Genomic DNA, 16,964 nt, shown 5'->3' with positions numbered 1-16,964 from the left:
CTCTTTATTAAATACGCGTTCCATACCCTAGTACATGACCAAATCCAATGGAAACATTGCAACCTCCCCAATTCCGCAATCCTTATAAATTGATAAGTCTGTTAGATTTTGAGTGAGATCTAAAATTCAACTTTCCCCATATGAAATCCAATGAGGTCGGAACCACTCTCAAACATCTTGAGTCATTTTGTGGTAATGTTAAAATTTAAGAAAAATGATGAAAATGAAAGATAAAAGAGAATGTCACTTTTACTTTAAGAATTTAACATTACCATGAATTGCATATCAATACTAGGGCCATAGGCTTGAATATTAGTTTTCCCCATCCAAAAATTCTTGTTTTTGGAACATCTTTGCGAAAAAGGCTAGGAAGCAATTTTTTTTTAATATTTTTTTGCAGGAGTACGCTCTCGGGTCATTCCCAATGCGCTCCTACTTGGAGTGCACTTCGGGAGCGGATTCGGGGGGGGGGGGGTTGCTCCCTCGCAACCTTGGGCCTACAATCTTCCTTCCTAAATCTCTATTGGAAGATTTCTCTTGACCTCCTCTAACCCCAAGAAGTAGTGCAACAAGCCAATGTCCTTCATCTTGAACTCTGCAACTAAATCCTCTTTGCACCTTGCTATGAGCGTCTCCGCACCAGTGAGAAACAAGTCATCCATGTACAACACCAAGAAGTATAAGTTAGGATCCGCTTCACTCTTGGTGAAGCCCATGCTCAGCAAGTAACTATTAATTTTGGAATACCATGCCCTCTTGCTTGAGTCCATATAAGGCTTTTTAAGTCTTGCACACACGAGACTCTCTTTTGTGTACCTCAAAGCCATGAGGTGGTTCTATGTACGCCTCCTCCTCAATAACCCCTTTGAGGAATGTTATCTTTTGATCCATCTGATGTATCTTGGACCCCATGACTGAAGCAATAGATATGACAACTCAAATGGAAATATATTTGGTGATTAGAGAAAATATCTCCTCGTAATCAACTCCCTCTTTTTGTTAGAACCCTCTTGCCACAAACCTCGCCTTGACCCTCTTGATGCTACCATTTGTAACATGCTTGATTTTGAAGAGCCCCCTTGAATTCAACATTGACTTCCCCTCTAGTCTCAACACTATGTTGATGGAAATTTGGTAGCCATGGTTGGTATTTTCATTGATAAAGAAAAAGGAAAATTTAATGTTTTGAATTTTTGCCCCCACAAGTGTCAAGTTTGCTCCCTTTATCAAGTCGGCCTGGCCCCTTTGGAGGCACCTATTTGACCCCCCTTTGAAGACTATAAATATGAGAGCTCTCCCTCTCATTTGGATATCGAATCATCTCAAGTTTGATCTTTGTTCCAGTGAAATTAGAAGGAAGAAAAGGACAAAAAACATAAGGATGAGAAGGATGTGGCTTGCCACTTGTGGGAGGTCTCTCTTGTATTGGTTAGCTGTTATTTTGATGTTTTTGTTTCTGAATGGATTGATGAACATTGAACTCTCTCTCATAAGGAAAGATTTCTCGGTTTCCCCCTTATGTGTTTTGCCTTGGCCTCAGGCCTAATTTTTTGTGTCTCTTGTCTCATTGTCTTATTGTTGTTTCTACTGCTCTACTGTGATTAATGGTTGAAATTTTCTTATGTATAATTGCTTAATGATATTGAATGCTGTACATAACTAATGCTAATTAATCATTGGAAGTAGTTATCATTGAAGAATTTTTTTTCTAGACTTTTTGTACTAGAAATATCAACATGGAATTAGAGCCGAATTTAGTAGTATTGAAAGACCTGGAAAGCTGAGTTAGCAAGGAGAGAAGGTCGTGTTTGGTTTCTTGTCTTGGGATCTAGCTGGACGTGTTTACCAAGGTTTGTTTGTGGCATACGTTCTGTGATGAATCTGTGAAAACAAAGTGCTAGGAAGAGGGTTGAGACCCTTGTTGAGGCTGGGACACAAGGCCGAGTTAAGGCCGAATTGTCTAGGAGCAACGAGGTAATTTTAGAAGGCTGCTCTATGACTAAGGTAAGCCTACTATGGGGTTGCAAAGATTTGTAATTTAGGTCGAGTCCCGTGGCATCATTATTGAGAAATCAAGGGGCAACTAGATTAGGTGATTTCTCTTACTTTGATAACTGCTTGTGATGTTTTTTGACTTGACTTGATTAGCTTCTTCTTTTACTTGCTTATAATTAGTGTTCTTATCATCAAACAACTACCAAACAATAAAGAACAATGAGACAAGAGGATACAAGATATAGGCTGTCAGCTAGGGCCAAAACCTCTCCTCTTGAGAGGAAAACCCACAAGAACTCTTCTCTTCTTATAGAACTTCAAATGACGAATTCCAAGACCTGTGACCCTTGAGCAAGACCCTCCTAGACAAAGTCAACCTTCCTTTGATGAGCTTCTTTTCACAAGGTCAACGCCAGTCAAACTTGTTTGCCCACTTCAGATTTCGACCCTAACTTCAGAAATTCAGCTGTCACTTCAGGACTGCAATTTTGGCCTCTTTTGCTGAAACCCTAGATCACACGTGTGGCTGGAGTATTGGTGAAATTGCCTTCTTTCTCCTTCGCTTGGACAACAACTTCTTCAATAATTCAACTTACCAAATTTACCTTCTCTTGATCCTGATTTCGACTTCTATTGGGTGACTATACTTCGGTTATGCTGCAACAAATTCTGCCCTAGTCTCTTCCCACGTGTGAAAGGAATTATCCCTAAAACAATCATCAAATATTATGTTTTCTTCCTCTTTTATTTCTCTCTCCTTCGCTGGATATACTTGTGCTTCCAACAAACTTGAATGGATGCTCTTACAAATGAGGTCGAGCTCTTTATATATAGGCCTCCTGTCACAACTTGTAGGCCGACTTGTCACTGTTTCTAGGCCGACTTGTCACTTGCAATGGCCGATTTGTCTTGGAGGGTGTCTTTGACATATTTTGACTTACAATAATTCTTTTGACTTTATACATGATGCCAAAATGGGTCTTCCATATATGACAATGACTCAATTGATTTGTTGACTCAATGACAAGCCCTAGAAGCACTCAATGGGTGCTTGACCTATAAATGAAATAGCCTTGAACATGAAATCCATGCATCAAGAATGACAATAATAAATTTATTTTTCTCTTTGCATCAAATACATAAAATCATGATTACATATGTCATTATGAACATTGAACCTAGTTACATATTTCATCACTCCCTCTTAACTAGGGAGGTATTCATAATCCATACAAGGTACTTGGACATTCTCATACTGAAAAATTCTCATAAGAAGAGTCATATTGGTAAACCATCTCATAAGCTATCTTATCAGCATATACTAGTGCATCTCATTATACCAATCAACATTGTCACATAGCAAGGCCTTGACTAACAACTCTATCTCTCCACAGGATCAAAGCACAATGCTTGTGAGACCAATGATTTATAGACACCTAAATCATTGTCTCTCAAGGCACATACCCCACTCGAGTGTTCAAAGGGTATGTCCTTTTAGGACAATTCTTGTCTTGAAATAACATATCCTCGAGGAATTTCCTCTTCAACTACTCTTGCCTATTGGATGCCCTACCACATCCTCAACGAGTATTGGAATCAATCTCAGATGCTTAACCAATCATCCATTCTTTCTTCAAAACATGAAGACAAGAATGATGTGTCTATCTCTCCTTCTCAGCTAGGGAGGATATACTCATTCCTATAAAAAGGAATATACTCAAGCTCCCTCTTAACCAGGGATTTGCCCAAGCTCCCTCTTAACTAGGGACTTGTTTCCAACAACAACTCTCTGCTCTTTGGTGGAGATCATGGTATTATTAGCTGCTTGTAGTGTTTAAGAATGTAACTAGGTTCGGTCTTCATAAATGTATTTGAGTCATTATGTAATGTACTTGTCAAAAGAATAAATATTTTATTATTATTATTGTATCAATGACTTATTAAAGCATGGGTTTCATGCTTGGGTCATCATTATATTAGTCAAAGTCCCCATTGTGGACTCCTAGGATTAATATTGAGTCAATAGAGTCATTGTACAATTAAAGAGACCCTTCTTGGGCTTTGGAATCATGTAAAAAGGTTTATTATTGAGTAAAATATGATTTATGTAACCTCCACACCAAGTCGGCCTAATGGAGATCAAGTCGGCCTAAAGGACACCTATTTGACCTCACCTGGAGCCTATAAAAGGAAGGAGATCAAATTCATTTGGAGCATCTCATCTCAAGCTAGTTCGATATCTCTCTAGAAGCCAAAAAAAGTGCGAAGTGGATCAAGGAAGCCAAAAGGAGTGCGAGTTGAGTCAAGGTCAAAGAGAAGGAAGAAATCAAAGTTTTGGTGCTACTCTCTTTCTCTTTCATGCCCTAGTTTGGGAGATCAAAGTTTTCCAAGTGTGAAAATTCTTGAATCTAACACATCAGAAACCCCTACTGCAATTACTGGTTTACAATCTCCCACTTGTTCTTTACATTAACAAGTTATTTAATTGCATAAACATCGAAGTAAACACTATTGCAACCTTCTCAAATATACAGATCATGCATTGAAATAAACTAAGACAATAACACAAGGGACACCGTTATTTTTGGACAATTGTCCTCGGAAAAATCCAATTCGGGAAAACCGGTGCAACATATAGAAGGTTTGTATTATTAAGTAGATTTTGTGAATACAACTAGGGTGCCAGAAATGGCTCACCCAACAGAGAATATCCTTGGCAGTAGTACCTCTATCTAGAGAGAGATATTCTGACAAATCAACAAACATATTTTCAAACCCCACAACGACTTCGGCTATTCCTCGTGATGGATAGCGAAAGTTGCTCCAAGCACTGCTCTGGAACTGCGTCACCCTTTCCCGGCTCATAATCTGCTGATTTGCTCCCAATTTGCCCCACAGAATCTCCCCAGCGTTGCCTTTGAGGCCCAATGTCAGCTTCTATGGCTTCTGCGTCACCTGCGTTAGCCTTCTGCGTTCTCTACGTCAGCTCTTCGGCCTTTGCGTCAGCCATTCTAGGGCCTGTGCTACCTCTCTGATATGTATTCTTCAGCCTTAGATGAAAATCCCTTGTTGAATTGCCCCTCACTACAACTCTGAGCACTGACTCGATTTCCTCAGCAAAGCTCACCTTAGAAAATCGAATTCTTTGATCACTTGATATGTCTTCAACTGACCCTCAAGCCTCTTATACTTTTCCTGTTGATGAATCAATGGCCGAGATTAAGTCCCTAATCAACGGTTAAGATTAGAACTAGCTTAATCCTCGTCACTTAGAACTTTCTCACCCATATTTTATTAATACACATTAATATTTTTATTTTCCTAAGTTTAGACTTAGGAACCCATTAAAAATATTAATTATTTTAATATCTCCTCATCCGGGTGGAATTTCTCCAAACTATTTCTGGGTCTTGGAGATCTCATGTGACTTAGCCTCTTCACTAATTTTCAAGACTAAGCACATCTGATGCTACCCAAAATCAACGCTCCCTCTTAGCGAGGAATGTGCTCTAGCAATGCTTCACCATAGAAGCATCACACTGATCCTCTACATCGGTCCTCTATGCTGATGCTTGGCCTGCTGCCCCACATCCACTGCATTGTTGCTTCCTGTACTGCTGCCCATGACACTGCCATTGCCACTGCTACATCTGTACTGCAACTCCCTCTCAACATGCTGCATCATGCTGCCCATAGCACTGCCATTGCTAACTGCTGCACTGCAACTCAGTTACCGAGAAGTAAGTAACTGACTTCACCCAAACACTGACATCCTAGTCAGTCTGGAAGCCTCGTGATGCTAAAGCCACCTCTGCTGCTATCCTGTGCTCCCTCTGCTGCCACTGCGCTGCTGCAACCTCTTCTGTGCCTCTCGCACTGCTGCAACCTCCACTGTACTTATACAAACTTCTGCACTCTAGCACTGCCTTGTCGCTCCATCACACCTTGCTCCACCCGACACTTGTCATCATGCTACTGCCTTTAAGGGCTCCCATAGCCCGATGTGATCCAAGAGTTTGGGCTCCTCAAGGATCTTGCCCTTGCCTGTAGTCCTCTCGACTACAACTGCAGATCACCCCACCTCTTCTCTAGAGGCACATGAGCACTCATGGCACAATCGTCATCAGTCTCGACATCCTTCTCTGCATTTACTGTAGCAGCCTTTAAGTCGGAAGCTTCTCCCTTGCCTTTCTTCCTGGGGCATAGAGAGGCATAATGTCCTAGCTCCCCACAGTTGAAGCACTTGACCTTGGAGATGTCTTTCTTCTTCCTCTTCTGTAGCCCTTGTTGTCCCGCTGATGCGAGAGCTGCATCCTCCTCCTCCTCCTCCTTGATTTGAACTCCCTTACCACTACTCCTCTTGGTCAATCTCCTGAGCTCTTCCTGTTGAAGAGCTGCCCACAACTCCTCCCAACTAGGGAGAGTTGCTCTGCCCAAAGTTCTTTGTACAATCGTCTCCCACTCCTCGGATACTGTATTCAAGGCAGTCCTGACTAAGAACTCTGGATCTAGAGTAGATCCCACGGAAGTAAGTTGGTCACGGATCCCTTGCAATCTGAGAAGGAAGCTATCTATCTCCTCTCCTTTTGCCATTTGATATGACCTCAGTTGATTCTCCAATAACATCTTCCGCTGCACGGAAGATCCCTGGTATAAGGTGGTCAGGGTGTCCCACATCTCCTTTGCTGTTTTCTTCTCAGCAATATGTGGTATGACATGATCCTTGACCCCATCTAAGATCATGCATTTCACCTTCGCTTGGGCCTCCTCATACTTCTCAGCTGCATTAGCGTCAACTGGGACAACTACTACTTTCAAGGCATAGTCCTTGATGCGATGTTTATCTAGGATTGCCAGGACCCTGGCCTTCTAGATGACAAAATTGGAAGCCTCGTCCAATTTCTCTTGATCCCTCAATCCGTTCACTGCCATCTCTGCTCCTCTTCTCTAGACTCCCTCTGAGTCCTGATTTACCTCTCGGAAATCCTACGGCCAATTGTCGAATCACTCCTCTCCAATCCTCCTTTGCCGCTGCAACCCGGATCTAAATTTCTTGGCTAGAAATCTGTCAAGGTAGTGCTTCCCTCTACCTTGGTTCAGTCTCCTTGGACACTGTTTTGTACCGATAGAACCAGCGTCCCACCAGCTCTTGAAGAATCTGAGCCTTGAGGGACGTAGAGGAGTTTGTTGGAGCTCCTAGAGCCGAGAAGAGGCCGCGTAGACAACTAGATAGATACCAAGCATTGGTAGCTCAGGTTGAAGAACCCTCTAGCTTTCAAGAAGCTGTTCAACACCAAGTATGGGTGGATGCCATGGTGGAAGAATACAACTCCATCATGGCGAATGATGTCTGGGAAGTAGTACCTAGACCAGAAGATAGATCAGTTGTAGGATCACTATGGATCTACAAGATCAAGTATGCTGTAGACGACAACATAGAGAAGTACAAGGCTAGGTTTGTAGCAAAGGGGTATGCTCAGAAAGAAGGAATAGACTATGAAGAGACATTCTCCCTAGTTGCTCTTATATCCCTAGTAGCTCAAATAGGATGGGAGATTCACCAGATGGATGTCAAGACAACATTCTTGAACGAAGTGATAGAAGAGGTGTATATAGAACAACTGGAAGACTTCGAAACTCATGAAAAGAAAACTCATGTTTGTAGGTTAAAGAAAGCTTTGTATGGGCTCAAGCAGGCACCCAGAGCATGCTATGGTCGGAGTGATAGTTACTTGCAGCAGTTGGGATATGTCAAGAGTGATGCTGATCCCAATCTCTACTATATGTTGGTATAGAATGAGCCACTTATTCTGGTACTATATGTAGATGACCTGTTCCTAACTGGGTCATCTAGGCTCATCTAGGACTGCTAGAAGAATCTTGAAGCCGAATTCAACATGAAGGACTTGGGATTGATGCATTATTTTCTAGAGTTAGATGTTTGGCAGAAGAATGGGGAGATCTTCCTTGGACAAGGAACATACGCTACAAAATTTTTGAAGAGATTCAGAATGTAGGATTGCCGACCCATGGCTACTCCCATGATCACCAACTGGAAGAAAATAGATGCATCAGAGGACAAAGAAGTAGATCCCACCTTGTATAGGCAACTCATTAGGTCGCTTATGTATCTGATCAACATTATAGGCCAAACATCTGTTTTGCTGTCAACACTCTTAGTCAGTTCATGGTGGAACCAAAAAGGGTGCATTGGGTAGCGGCAAGACACATTCTTAGGTATGTACGTGGAACAGTTAGATATGGGTTGAAGTACTCTAGATGGGAGGACGTCAATTTGAATGGGTTCACCGATGCAAATTGGGTAGGTAATTCAGCAGAAGCAGAATATATGGCAGCGAACACAGCTACGTGCGAAGCCATATGGCTCAGAAAATTGCTTGTGAGATTATTCAGAAAAAGGATGGAAGCAGCCAAGGTTTACTGCGATAATCAGAGTTGTATCAAACTCTTTGAGAATCCAGTATTTCATGATCGGTCGAAACATATAGATATCCGTTGTCACTTTATCAGAGACTGTGTTCATCGTGGGGTATTACAACTACAGTATGTTCCCACAGGAGAGCAGGTGGCTGATATACTCGCAAAGGCTCTCAGGATAGCTAAGTTCATTCAGTTTAGAGAGAAGATGGGTATGGTTGAAAATCCGTTTCAATAGCAGCAACATTTTGCAGTGCAAGCACAGTTGGCAGTGGCAGTGCCAACAACAACACAGATGCAGAAATTCAGAGGGAACTGTAGTACAAATCTAGCATTGGCAGTGGCAGTGTCAAAGACAGTGGTACAGTTACAGAAGTAGCGCAGTAGTTGGTGGACAACATGTCAGACATCAGCATCACAGAGGACGATACTTTAGAGTCAGATCAATATATATTGCTAGAGCACATTCCTCGCTAAGAGGGAGTGTTGATTTGGGATAACATCGGATGTGCTCTAGGCCTCAAATTTTGCAGGGAGACTTGGGCACTTGCATTCCAAAGAACCCAGAAACCGTTTTGGGAAATTCTAGCCGGAGACGATTATGTTAAAATTATTAATATTTTTAATGGGGTTCCTAAGTCTAAACTTAGGAAAATTAAAATATTAATGGGTATTAATCTAATTGTGGGTGAATCTTCTAAATAAAGACAGAGATCAAGTCAAAACGATCTGAGTCTTTGATTAGGAGTTAATCTAGGTCGTTGGTTATCCAATAGGAAGATATAAGAAGGGACTTGAGGTTCATTTGGAAAACAGACTAGGTAGATACTTAGTTGCCCGAGTGTTTGACAGTGCTGGACTCGCAACATGTCAGGGGATCTCACCGGTAAGAAGTCCCAAGTAGACCTCAGACCGTTTGGTGGAGTCCCAGCAGTGTGTCGTACGATATCGCCTTGACCGCGGTTACGCGCAGAGGCAAGTAAGATGTCCCTGTTGGTAGCAAGGGTGTGACATATGCAGCAAGTCAAGGAAGGTGCATGAACGGTTCTAACACACGGAGGGTCAGGTGAGTGCACCCCTTGGAAACCTGTGAAAGCGCGAAGTTAAGAAGGAAACACATGAGCAAAGATGCATCACAAACTGGAAGGCAAGTGAGCTAGCAATCAAAAGTGATGGTTAAACCAACAACACATTTCAGTAAGATTCATACATACATATACAAAAAGAGTCTATACACACATGCGTAAGCAAACAGATACATATATCATTTAGAGTAAACAAGATAGCTGAAATACAATACGACATATGCATGAAACGTGCTGGCTCTATTATATTAAGAAGTGAAAGTTCTAGTCATACAATACAACCATGACCAACCACTAGTTCTGACAGTGGAACGTTACAGTCACTGCCGCCTGCTCCTCCAAAGAGATATACTAGCTTTGCACAGTGGAGAAGCCAAGGCTCGTTACAATACTCTCCAAGCTTTCTCTAAGATACTCCTATCGGAAGCTTGGCTGACCAAAAGCCTGTACAATGAGTTATGAGGTACTATATATAGCAAAGGGTGGGGTGACCCTTGACATTCCCCTTTGTGACTGTTCACCTACCCTCATGACCCTTCAACTACTCTATGACTGATACATTCAACTATCGACACTTGGACTTCCACTTCACAAGATGTTACATTCAATTTGCACATGTACCCATGTGAGACAAAATGGCTTGAGCAAGCCATGCAAGACATCACTAACACTCGGACTGTTGTGGTAAGACCAACTCTTCGACATCCTCGTGATGGTCAACAGTGGCGAACTGATGCCAAGCTTGGTCGTCCGTGATGGTGGCTGTGCGCTCAATGGTGACATACTGTTGAGAGCGAACTCTTGCCTCCGTTGCATCCGAGTACGCTGATATGGCTCCTTTGTCCAACTCGTCTAACAACATGCGCATCATTGTCTTGAGTGTAGCTGGACTAGCAACATACTGATGCATAGTGTCTGTGCTGATCTCCGAGTGTGCGCTGGTGACCTGGCGCATCAACTTGTCAAAATACATGTTCAACTTCAGTCAGACTTGCTTCTTGTCTTCGTCTTGGTGAGTGTGCCAAATGGGTGGGATCGCATGCATGCGCACAATGACATCCATGCTCCTAAACCCTTTGCATGCGATTGACAACACTGCTCACCTTGTCTGCTCCATGCCAGCTGCTGTATGGATCCATAACCTGTATGGGCGCAGTTTCATCGGTCTATGGATGTTGCGCCTCCTGCTGTACCTGTTCCCGCTGCAACTCCTTCTCTTGTCTGTGCAACTCCTGTTCTTCCTTGAGTTGCTGCTTCAACACTTGCAACCCCTTCTCTGTTTCTCTCTCTGCCTTCGCGCAATCCTCTTGTCGCGCCGTTGCCTCATAGCCTCAATCTCCAAAGCTGCTTTCATCACAAGTGGATCTGCTTGAGCTTGCAACTTTGTTCCGCCTCTGCGCTGTCAACAACCCTCCACTTGCATTTGTCGTATGCAGGTGTGCTACTTTCTGCTGTTGCTAATGGTGTTGCTCGCTATGATGCCGGTGCCATTTCATCTTGATATCCTTGTCCATGAACAACTTGATCTCTTCAAAGATAGGAAAGTTCATAGACACTTGATCGACTGCATCCCTAGTTGTGCTCTGAATGGTGTCTTCGACTCTGCTCTCCTGGAAAGCATTGTACTTGTGTTGCTGAGAGGCAGATGAACACTTGTGATACCTGGAGACATAGCAACACTCATGACAAGCAATCTGTCAGTCGAAAACCAAAACAAAATGGAGGACTGACATGCAACATACTTGTGTGATTGTCTGTGAAGATTGCACAATTTTCACCGGAAGGCTGGGAGACTGACTGCCAAAACTGCACAAGGCACAGTCCAGGCGTCGGGAGGTTGACTGACTGCTGGAACTGTGCAATGCACAGTGCAGCTTGGCTTGCTGAGGACTAAGATTGCACAATGCGCAATTTCAGTTAGCAGTGACATGCAAACCAACAAAAATTGTATTGCGCAGTTTCTGGGGCCAGCAAGGCACTGCCTCCCAGAATTGCGCAATGCAAGCTTGGAGGTCAGTGCTGGGCCAGACTTGTGCAATTCCCGGAGGGAAGGCAGAGCCTTCACTTCCAGAAATATGCAATGATAGCTGGGCGAGGCAAGGCTTGGGCTAAGGCAGCCTAGACCCGTCGACGGGTGACTGCCAACATTAGAAGTCTCGGTGCATGGTGAAACTGAGTGTAAACAAGAGCGAATGATCATACATGCAAACAACAAGTGCAGGATTCAGAAAACGGGAAAACATGCATGTGTGTGAAATGGGTCGCCGCAACGGCGACTGTCGGTGCAAAAACAGTTTCATGCATGCGACAGTAGTGAGATGCAAACAAAAATTGAAACAGTGCTTCTACAAGCTAACATACATCAAAAGAGAACAGGCGTTCATTGAAATCAAGCAGACAACACTTACACAAGCCGAAACACAAAAAGTGACAGAAACACAACGCAAGACATGCAAAGCGGGCTTACCCCGAAACAGTTGAGCTGAATGTGTTGACGACTCCTAGATGCAATGTGGGATGTCAGAGATGCAAGATCGATGTGAGGAATGAGCTCTATAGTGTCCGGTTCATAAGTTTTGATAAAATCGAGGTTATGATGCGCATGCCACAAATCTAGGAAAAGCGACACTTGGTGGGAGGTTTCTAAAATGAGCCTTGCATGTAACCTCCAGCTGCTAAAAATAGATCCCTAAATCTAGGGATGCCTTTGCATGCTGCCTTGGGAAAAGCAGTCCATGCATGCAAATCAATTTTGCTCGGTCCTGGAGGGAACTGGTCAACCTGAAGGCACATGCATCGGTCTGCGAGCCTGGGATGAAAATTTGCGCAGTTCCTGGGCTAAGCTGGGCTAGCTGTCCCAGAGGGATTGCATAATTTCTAGGGTTAGCAGGTGACTGCCTCCCAGAATTGCACAATTTCTGGGCTGAGCAGCAGTGCTGGGTCAGATTGTGCAGTTTTTTGGAGGAAGACTGCCTGACTGCTCTGCGCAATTCTGGAGCCCAGCAGGCTGCCAGGCTGATTTGTGCAATTTCTGGAGGGAAGGCTGGTTCCCCTCTAGAATTGCGCAATTTTCTGAGGGAAGCCTGACAGACTGATTTGCGCAATTCTTGAGCTCAGCAGGTTGGCCAGCTGATTTGCGCAATTTCTGGAGGGAAGGCTGGTTCCCCTCCAAAATTGTGCAATTTTCTGGGGGAGCTGCTTGGCCAACACATGGTCTAAGTCCGAAAAGACAGCCTGTGAGGGGAGTGAAGCAAACTGACATGCACAGGCTGACAAGACACTGAGAAACAACTGAAGCCTATATGCTTGACGGTGCAAGACATGCTGTTGAGGATGGTTGGTAGGGAGGCTCCAAAACGAAGCTAAGGCAAAATTTTGGAGGGTGTTTGTAGCCACTACAACACCGAGTAAAATTGATTTTCTCACTGGTCGAAGTTCGGCAAGAGAAAATCGATTCAGATGGAGAGTTGCAAGTGGAGGAGAGACAAAGAGGGTTCAACATCAGTCAAGAAGACAGGGACGAAGACATAGAGCAGTAAGAGGACAACGCTGGGCAGATTGACGTTGGGAGAGGCAGCGTTGGCTTGGGTGACATTGGCACTGCGCAGGAGCCGGAGAAAGTGACGCTAGGCAAGCCAGAGAGACGCTGAGGGTGGAGGAACTTCTCTCTCGGGTTAGATACTTGTTCAAGAATGCCTGTAAATTTTTCTCAAGAAAGGCTTGTTCTATACTGTTGGGTGTAATTTGTACATGAAGATTTTGCTGAAGAATAATAAAACCCTCATCTGCTGCACTGATTTTCCCATATTGGGTTTTTTCGGGGACAATTGTCCAAAAATAACTGTCATTGTGATTGTATTTGTGCCAGTATTTTACTTACATTTACTTTCTGCAATGTTTTAATAGTGAAGGTTGCAGTAGAATATATTTCGATATTTGTTGTCAGAATACTGTAGATAACTTATTTTTGAGGTAATAAGTAGAAGAAATAACATTAATCACTGCAGTAGTATTTCTATTTAGAAATTTTCACACCTAAAGGATACAAGAGCCCTGGCTATGACAAGGCTAGAACTGTTGGACTTGATCATGAAAAAAGCAAAAATATCACATTCTTTGAGTAGAATGACAAATTCCTGGACTGAGCATGGGGTGTCCATTGTATTTGATGGATGGACAAATGTAAAGGGAAAGCCATTGATAAGTGTTCTTGCTATGTCTGTTAGTGGTGCCATCTTTCTTTCAGCATATGATTACTCAGAGAAGCTCAAGACCGATATCAACATTGCAGAACCATTACTTGAAACAATTAAACATATTGAGCCATACAATGTCATCCAAGTCATCACTGATAATGTTGCTAATTGTAAGGCAGTGGGAGCAATTATTGAGGATAAATACCCCAACATATATTTTGGTCTGGGTGTTTCTTTCACACAATGATCCTTTTGATGCATGATATTATTAAGAACAAAAACCAACAATACAAATGGATTGGTGATTTGTACAAGAGGCAAACAAATGATAAAATTTATTCCAAATCATAGCAATACCCATGGTCTTTTCCGTAGTCACTCAAGATTGGCGCTGTTGAAGATTGCGAAGATCAGATTTGCTAGCTATTACCTCACCTTCAGGCGCCTTTTGAAGGTAAGAGAGTCATTGGCTAGCATGGTATCAAGTCCACACTCGCTGGCATTAAAGGAAAGGGATACAAATGCAACTGACAAGCAAGGTTTTGAACCTGTGGAGGAGACTGCTCTTGATGGTCTATTTTGGGCATGTGTGAGGCAAGTATTAGAAATCACCAAGTCCATTTATAACATGATTCATTTTGAAGATACAGATAAACTAGTGATTGAGGAGGTGTATGAGTAGATGGATACCATGTTGGGGCAAATAAAAGATATTGTTTAGAAAGATGATCCCAACTTGTATACACTGATTAACATTTGTGTTTGTACATGGTGGAATAAACTTAATGCTCCACTACATGCCTTGGCATATATCCTTATGCCAAAATGCTACTCTCCATCTTGGTTGGGCCAACCTGCACCTGGGGGTGGGGTTAGGGTCAAACCCCATACAGATCCAAAGGTATCTACAGGATATATGCGAAGCATTAGACAAGTTGGTACTTGACAGGGAGGAGTGTGCTAATCTGCGTCTTGAATTAGGCAAATACTTCAGTTGCACTGGTTTGTTTGGTTTTTTGCATGCAATGGAAGATAGAGACAAATTTGATGCTCTTACATGGTGGGAACCATATGGTGGAATGGGACTTTTGCCAAAATTGGCAAAAAAAGTTCTCTCACAGGTTGTAAATACTTCTTATGCAGAGAGGTGTTGGAGCACCTATAACTTCATACATAATGTGAGAAGAAACATACTCAATGAAAACTGGGCAGAAAGCTTGGTTTATGTGCACTACAACTTGAGGTTGTTGAGTCATTATTGTGATTGGGCTTATGAGGATCCAACATTTAAAATTTGGGACAACCACCCAGAGGGCGATAATTTGGAGGATGGCACTATACATCTTGAAGAACTGGAAGTAGAACTTATGAGAGATGAAGATGAAGATGAAGCAACAACAACCATGCCACCCCCACCATCCAGTAGCAGTGCCAGTGCTTGAGTTCCAAGTCTTGTTCCTTTGCTGCCGCCGCCTCCATGTACATCCTCACGTGGAGGGCATGTGCCTTCTGGTTCTGGTCGTGGGATTGTGCGGGAGGAGACTCCTAGTAAACCACCACGACTTGCTCAGAAATTAGACATTTCTCGTGACGGAAAGAGGAAGCTGTGGATGATAGATTTACTTGTCTTTTCTAGTTTCTAGTAGTTTTAATAACTGTTGACTCTTTCATATTTATTATGATATTTTTTGTAAACAATATATGACAATTTAAGTTTGAAGTTTGAAGTTGGCTATTATAATTCATTGGGAATGAATTATGAATATGATGCTTCGTGAAAGTTGAAGGTTGTTTAATTTCATGTTAGATATTCTTTGTTGTAATGGTTACACTTAGCTTACAAGTACAACTTTGGTGATCAATTATGATAAATGTTATATATTGAATTTTGAAAGCTTGAAATTTTAAGATTGATGAATCATGAGACTCAACATGTTGTATGTTACTAAGTCATGGATGTGGTTGATGAAGATTATAACTTCTAGATGATTGTTGTTATATGGTTCAATCTATGGTTTTAACTTTTTATCTAATTCATCATTCTACATGCTTTGTTGACATATATGCATCAAAATAAAAAAAAAATATATTATATAAAAAAACGCTCCCGGAATCGCTCCCAAACTGGGAGCTTCTGAAAATGTCGCTCCTGCTCCCGATTCCACTCCTGCTCCCTGTTTTCTCTCCCGCTTCCGCTTCTGAAAATGTCGCTCCCGCTTCCAAGGTTGGATTTGTGTTTTCTATTCCCTGGTAATCTGTTACAGAGATCCAACTCGTGTGTTTAGTGCCAAAATATAAGACTGTACACCGTCTTTCCTTGAGATTAGTACTTCCCACAACTGAGTGTGTACCCTTCTCCTGAGCTTTGGCAGATCCATAGAAATAGCAGTGTGCTGATATTCAATGGTATATAGTTTGTTTTATAGTTTACATCACAGGGTTTGACTTACTGTTTTAGATAATTTTTTGTTCTGTTTCATTTTTTTAGTTTGTAATTATTTTATCCATATGTACATACATATATAGCTGATTTACCTCCTTTATAACCTGATTTGAAAAATGTCCCCTGCACCTCCACCAGTGAACTCTGGCCACTTAGTATATACTGTATACCATAAGTCCACAGCCAGTTTGCATGTGTAGATGATTTACAGGTCCAGCTTTACTCTGCACACAAATGTACTGATTTTCTTAAAGGTGATGTTATTCAAATTGCTATTGCTGATGCTATGTCTTGCTTTAGGTGATGTTTTCAGTTGAATAACTAAAATAGGGTATTCTACATTCGGTATTTACTACTTCTTCCTGAAGAATGTCTCTTTCATCCTGCAGCGTTGAAGTTGATGAAGCACTTGTCAGTGGCTCCTTCAACATGATATTTTTACGTCACAGCATATCCTTGGCATACAGGAACCACACAAATATTCTTGTAAGGTATTTTCATCTGAATTTTTGTGTATCTGCTATGGGTGATATTTTTAGGTCACAGCATATCCTTGGCATACAGGAACCACACAAATATTCTTGTAAGGTGTTTTCATCTGAATTTTTGTGTATCTGCTATGGGTGAAAGTGAAACTAGGGAGCAATTTGTATTTTGATTCATTGCTATGTGCTGCGGAATCTGTTTCCAGCTTAATCTTACCACTGTGAGCCATGTTGCAAATTTTTACTGTGTTCTTGATGCATTATTGTATCGGAAGAATTCCTATGATTGTATGGTATGCTATAGCATTATTTCTCTCTGTGC

General features: G+C 42.2%; 1 protein-coding gene across 1 annotated transcript in view; it reads left to right on the top strand.

The window, feature by feature from the left end:
* LOC149141578 (uncharacterized) overlaps positions 1-16,964 on the top strand; it is a 318,849-nt gene that overhangs the window by 72,281 nt on the left and 229,604 nt on the right. Inside the window, exon 3 of the mRNA XM_089446868.1 lies at positions 16,547-16,648. Within this exon, the coding sequence (XP_089302994.1) occupies positions 16,547-16,648 (102 nt within the window). The remainder of the gene's footprint in view (positions 1-16,546; positions 16,649-16,964) is intronic.

This window comes from Pinus tabuliformis, chromosome X (assembly GCF_031772625.1).
Source record: "Pinus tabuliformis cultivar Carrire ecotype Pingquan chromosome X, CPIR1, whole genome shotgun sequence".
In the NCBI taxonomy this organism is placed as follows: Eukaryota; Viridiplantae; Streptophyta; class Pinopsida; order Pinales; family Pinaceae; genus Pinus; species Pinus tabuliformis.
This window is presented reverse-complemented; position numbering and strand designations above follow the sequence as displayed.